The 6,000-nt window shown below is 41.5% G+C and overlaps 2 protein-coding genes across 2 annotated transcripts; both read right to left on the bottom strand.

Moving 5' to 3' along the window:
- Window positions 1-1,732: 1,732 nt before the first annotated feature.
- On the bottom strand, window positions 1,733-3,156 carry LOC111446101. The gene has a single exon (XM_023084763.1). The coding sequence runs from the start codon at window positions 2,980-2,982 to the stop codon at window positions 2,404-2,406; it is 579 nt and encodes a 192-aa protein (XP_022940531.1). The 5' UTR covers window positions 2,983-3,156; the 3' UTR covers window positions 1,733-2,403.
- Window positions 3,157-3,565: 409 nt separating this feature from the next.
- LOC111446100 (galactan beta-1,4-galactosyltransferase GALS1) lies at window positions 3,566-5,896 on the bottom strand. Its single transcript, XM_023084762.1, has 3 exons — window positions 5,821-5,896; window positions 4,639-5,788; window positions 3,566-4,524 (listed from the first exon to the last, which is right to left on the bottom strand). Exons 2-3 carry the CDS (start codon window positions 5,778-5,780, stop codon window positions 4,167-4,169), a joined length of 1,500 nt encoding a protein of 499 aa, XP_022940530.1. The 5' UTR covers window positions 5,781-5,788; window positions 5,821-5,896; the 3' UTR covers window positions 3,566-4,166.
- Between the last annotated feature and the right edge of the window lie 104 nt (window positions 5,897-6,000).

Consider the following 6,000-nt stretch of genomic DNA (forward strand, 5'->3'; position numbering starts at 1 on the left):
CTCACGTTTCCTTTCACTCCTCACTCCTCCTCCCTCACTCTTTTATTATTATTATTTTTATGGAGAAAAAAAAAAAAAAAACCCTCCGACGTTTCATTAATTTCATACTAAATGAAAAATACATATCATCAAAATCTAGTTAGCATAATCATCAAAAAAGTGAATAGAGGCCACTTAGAAACCAATTTTGTAGTAACTAATTCTAAGCAAAATTTAAACTTTAGAGACCAACCATGTCACATGTAAACAAACATAAATATCAAACATAAAAAATGTTGGTTTAAAAAATGAAGAGATCCAGATGATAATTAAATATAATTTGTAGAGGTGTCTATATGTTGATATTAATATTGGATTTTGTTTCTTAAGCGGTGAGTAAGAGTTTTATTGAGCTACTTTTGGAAGAAAATCATCCATGAAGGAGATTTTTAGTAAAAAAAAAATTCCAAAACTTCTTTAAAATTTCCCTCCATAGGTGGTGGTTTTACTCATTCGTGATCCATTAGATTCATTGTTAACAGTACTACATTTTGGAGAAAGAACCAAATTGAATCATGGACAACCAATGTTGTGGGCTGAATTAGGATTAGCCATTAAATTCACTATCCCAAGGTAAAGCCCAAGCTCCAAGCCTATATATGTAGAATTATTTATGGTATTGTAGGGTTGTTGTCATGTTTTATTGGTGATCAAAAGTATATGTTTTGGGACATAACTATATGCATGTTATAATTTATGAATGTAAGGAGTGTGGTAACAGTTATAGGCTATATGTTTTAGGTAACCAACCACTAATAGTCACATGAGTTAATTGCTAATAAATGGTTAATGAAAAGTAATTGCTGAAAATGATTTTTAGTGAATAAATTACATGTTGTGTCTAGGATAATCAACCATAAGGGTTTTTCAATTTTGATCGGTTAAATGATAATTTTGGCTTGATGGCAGTTTCCTTTTAAAGGTTTTTGTTGTCCAACTGTTTGGTTAAATTGGATGGCTTTTAAATTTCATTTAGAAAAGGATAAATTTCACCCAAGTGTCTCTCAACATGTTTTTATGTATTTTAAATTATAAATTTTCAGTGTTAATGACGTTGCGGATTAGTAGTGTGCCGCGATCTAATTACTAATTAGAATGATGTTCTAATAACCTATAAATAGTAATTTTGGAAATATCACAATCATCTTTAATCCCTCAAAATTAAATTTATTGTAAGATACATGAGATGGGCGTAGTTGGAGTCGGCAAGACACATGCGCCCCCCAGACACCAGTTGCATTAGTTTAACACCCTCGCACCGCTCATTCCTCATCGTGAACCTCACCTTCCTTCCATTGCAATCTGTGCTCCAAACCGACAAAGATTGCACCCATTTCTTTTTTGTAGTTTTAAGACAAAGTGCTACAGGAATGATAATTCTTAATTTTACAATCTATGATGGATTATATTGCTAACATATTTAATACAAAGTGCGCCAATAATGTATCATTTTTGTATCATTGGTCAAATACATTATGGATAAGTCCAAAATGTATCTTTCTTATAAAAAAAATGTAACCAACCATGCTTTGGTGGTCAAAACCTTAGCATTATCGAAAGCATTTCATCATAAACAAATACATGCATGTTCTGCCCCTACCATCAACTTTTTGCCCACTAAAATTTGCGGTGAAAAAATGATTGGAATAGAGTTTGATGATGTGGCAGTGATTGTGGATTGAAGAGTTGGGTGTTGAAGTGAAAAGTGATTTCGTTGAAAGAACGGATATGATTACATATTATTTAAAATTTGTGAATTCGAAGGATTAGCAATGGGCATGGGCTGGTATGAATGAAGTTTCCTTTTTAATTAAGAAAATAGAATTTTCCAAAATGGAGGACGTAGAATTTAGTGGGGAATTAGATAACAAAAGCGAAAAGAGAGACATTGTGTTCAGGTAAACAGGGTCGTCCATGCTATCAACTACGGCGGCGCCGCTTCAGATTGTCAACTCTTCCGCCTTCTCGTCGTATTTCAGTTCAATTCAGTTCATACTGTAATGGGCCACTCCCTTTGACTCTGACTTGCATATTTAATTAGGTTGCCCATCCACCGTCTTCAGCCCCTCATTAATCCAATTCAAGCGTCGTCGATCACCCAAGTCGTCGCAAATTAACCGGAACTTAGAATCAGATCAGGATTTCGGAAGAGGATAATTCCCTCTTCCAGCAATTCAACATGGGTAATCATCTATACATCTCAACGCTGAAAGAATGAATCTCAGATTACAAAAGGGAAAAAAAATTAGAGTTGCTTACAGAGGAGAAATGAAAATTAACAAATATATGAGAGGCGGGGAGGGAAGGGAGCAGGGAGGTATCCACGTAAATCGGGGGCTAAAATCCCTACTAACTCCCTAATCCCTACAGAACGGCGCCTTCATAGATGGTGCTCAATTTGAGTTTAAAGGAACGAACAGCCATTTTTGCTCTTTTCGACGTCAATCTCTGCAATTTTCTAACGGAGGGTGAGGCAGAGGTATCCGCGGCGGCGTTCTTTTTGGAGGGCTCCTTGGAGATGATGTGGTCGGAATCCGAGAGGTTGAGGAGGGGAGAAACACGACCCTTTTTACGGCGATCGTTGGGGGAGGCATTTTGGAGGGCGAGGCTGGCTTTGACAGCCAAGGCAGCCATTTGGGAGGCGCTCAATCGATGGTGGAGGTTGGAGGAAGGAAGGAGGAAATAGATCTGATTAGGGAGAAGCTGTTCATCGAGAGGCAAAGGGGGGATGAAGTCATCGTAGTATAAGCGGTCGGAGTTGCAAAGAAAGGAGTCGGAAAGTGAAGAAGAGGAGTTTTCGGTCTGGAGAACGCGGGAGACGGAGATGGGAACAGGGTATTCGCGGAGATGGCCTTGCAAAGAGATCACTTTGGCGGTGGGAGGAGGTGGAGAAACAGAAGAGGGTTTGGGATGATTGAGGCAGTCGGATAAACAGGCACCCATCAGTATCAAGCCTAGCTGTTGCTGATGTCTGTCTACGTTTCAGACACGGAATTTTGGGGGATTATGGTATAACCAGGAGGAGGAGGAGGCGAGGAGGAGGCGAGGAGGAGAAGGAGAAGGGGAAGGAGAAGGAGAAGGAGAAGGAGAAGGATATTGGTATAACCAGGAGGGGATGGATCATTTATTGAAATGTGATGCTGGTGCGAGGTAAGCGATGAGGAAACAGAAAATTGGTCATCGTCCACGTCATAAAACTACCTTTAAACCTTCAACGCGGCCTTTCCATTTAACGCAAATACCAATCAAAAAGAAACCCGACGTAGTCAACGGACACGCCAAACCAACACACGCCCACACAAAAATAAAAATAAAAGATGACCACAATCTTGTTCCCCAAGCACATACAAATTGAAAAATGCCCTGCATAATCCATCAATTTTTTTATTTATTTAAAAACACACTACCTTCTTCTTGTCTAATGTTTTTTAAGCTTCTAAATAAAGTAATTCCCATAACAATTGTCTCATAGGAAAATAAAAGGCCGTGATTAATTACAACAATGCAAAGGACACAACGGTAATTATATATAATTATTACCTTTTATTACTTTAGGTCCTCAGTAAGTAGCAACGGTAAGGACACAGTTCTCTTTCCCTGTACTTCCACTTCCACGCTCCAAAGAAGCAGAAGCAGAGGAAGGCACAAACTACCCCTCATCAATTTTCTCCGTCTCAACCCATTCATAATCATATTCATAATACACGAAAAGAAAAGAAAAAAAGAAAAAAAGTCCCTTAAAATTGCAAGGCTAGAGCTCAAAGTAGAAAGAATGAAAAGAAAAAAAAAGTCCCTTAATCCACTCATTACAATCTTAAAGCAACTATGTATCCCTTTTCTATCACTGGATTCAAAGTGACTGTTCTTTTACCACGACCAGTACCGGGTAGATTAGTAACGGAGGAGGAGTAAGTTAGTAACTGAGGAGTAAAGTTTGGGCAAATATAATTCCCCTCCCCCATCATTGCATCCACATTCAGAAAGTCCAGCCCCTCGATCGAATTTGCCCCCAATTCTGTCTACCACATAAATTCATGACTTCTACTTACAATTCACACATTCCTACACCCAAATTTGGAACTTGGAAGATGATGAAAGCTGATGGATGTTCTCGAGCTGTAACCATATCAGGAGAAGAGCTTCGCATTAGCAGTACCGATGGCGTGGCGCTCGAACTCCTTAATGGTGTCAGCAAGCTTCTTCATCTTGTCGTCGTACACAAAAGGGGTTTGGTTGAAGATTGTGACGTTATGAATGGCGGTGTTGGGGAGGAATTCCCTGCACAGTTCCCCTCTCACCATGATGGAGTTGTGGTAATGATAGTATCTAATCCTGGACTCTGTTTTGTGCGTTGTATTTCCAATCACATTTTCCGACATGTGTACCCCCGTAGCATACGCGTTCTTGGCTTGTATCGCGTACTTCCGGTCTCTCCAGATTCCAGACTTTATGTCTTTAAACAGCAGCTTTTCAAACCCCCATTTCCTGACAAGGGGAACAAATATATATATATATATCAATTCATTCATCACTATCTACATCCTACCTGACCCCAGATCCAACAGGTATCTTCCACACATAATTAGATCGAACACGTACCTGGAGTAACTTTGAGCGGAATCGTTCAAACACAGCATACTGGACATTGGGTTCTGCTCGATTGTAAATTGAGTATATACGGAAAACTCTTCCAACACGGACTCCAAGCTACTCCCCTCGGGCAAATACATGTACTCGTCCACATCGAAATAAAATGTCCAGTTTGCCGCGTGTCGGTACCGGTGGAGGCAGTCGTTCACTACCAGAAACTGATTATAGTAATACCCATCGTACTCTGACTGTGCTCTGATGTCCTGAATTGTGACCCTTCCAGCTCGCACCCACGGCTCGAGGACAGCCCTGACCTCTGGGGACACCCCGCCGGCGTCGTGAAACACAAAATGGGATTTAGACCCGAAGAACCAGGCATGGTATGCCATCCATTCTCTGATCCTGGCGGCACTGAGGTTCCCGTAGAGAGACGAACCGCAGTACAAATATTCGTAGTCATAAGGAGGACGGAACTTGGAGGCGTTGTAAGAGCCTGGCAATTCCTCAAGAGCAGTGAACTTTTCGTACTTTTTCTGAGACTGACCGTAGTAGGCATTAACCGTAAGCTTTCCACCCGAATTGTCGTGATTGGGATTGAGGGGAAAAGTGCAATTGACGACGACGACGGTGTAGACACGGCCATAGCCCCAATCGGGAAGAATCTTGTAGGCCTTGGCCCTGATGGAAGATCCATTGTTGAAGAGCCACTCGCATTTGTACCAAGGATGGCCGTAGACGTGAATGGGTTTGGAAGCAAGGCCGACGACGGCAAAAGTGCGTGGTCCGCCTCTATAGGCTCCCATTAAAACGAATAGAGCCGCGGCATTACCAAATGGCTGGAAAATTCGGTTGTTGGGATCGGTTGGGAGGGTGGTGGAGTACTTTTTGGCAGCGGCGGATGCAGTAAAGGGGAGAGAGGTATTGGGAGGAATGGTGAGATTGGCGAGGGCGGCGTCGGTGGTGTTGGTGGGGGCGGAGCAGGAGCGGGCGGTGGTGAAGAGGAGATTCTGGTAGTAAGGAGGAAGATTCCAGAGGAACATGACAAGAGTGAGGGCGAGACATGTGGCGACCAGAGGCTTGGTCTCGAAGCAGGTGAAGAGTTTGCCGACTTGGGCGTCGCCGATGGAGGTAGCCGGACCGTCTTTCCTCATGAAGGCAGGAAGGCAGGCAGGAAGGCAGGAAGGAAGGCAGAAAGGGGAACTTCAGTCCTTGGCCTCCGCCAGTCTCTTTTGCTCTGTCTGTCGGTGCGATGAGATTAGTGGCCATATGCGCATATCATATCATATTTAGCGTATTCATTGCTCTTTTTTCCTTTTTTTTTTTTTTTTTTTTTTTTTTTTTTTTTTTTTTTTTTTTTTTTTTTTTTTTTTT

The sequence above is a fragment of the Cucurbita moschata genome, unplaced genomic scaffold (genome assembly GCF_002738365.1).
Source record: "Cucurbita moschata cultivar Rifu unplaced genomic scaffold, Cmos_1.0 Cmo_Scf00008, whole genome shotgun sequence".
Taxonomy (NCBI): Eukaryota; Viridiplantae; Streptophyta; class Magnoliopsida; order Cucurbitales; family Cucurbitaceae; genus Cucurbita; species Cucurbita moschata.

What these genes read in the sequence shown, in the direction of transcription:
- LOC111446101 (XM_023084763.1), bottom strand. Translation starts at nt 2,982, where the DNA reads ATGGGTGCCTGTTTATCCGACTGCCTCAATCATCCCAAACCCTCTTCT.
- LOC111446100 (XM_023084762.1), bottom strand. Translation starts at nt 5,780, where the DNA reads ATGAGGAAAGACGGTCCGGCTACCTCCATCGGCGACGCCCAAGTCGGC. An exon ending in TCCGCTCAAAGTTACTCCAG is followed by an intron (nt 4,525 to 4,638) that starts GTACGTGTTCGA and finishes TCCCCTTGTCAG; the next exon opens with GAAATGGGGGTTTGAAAAGC.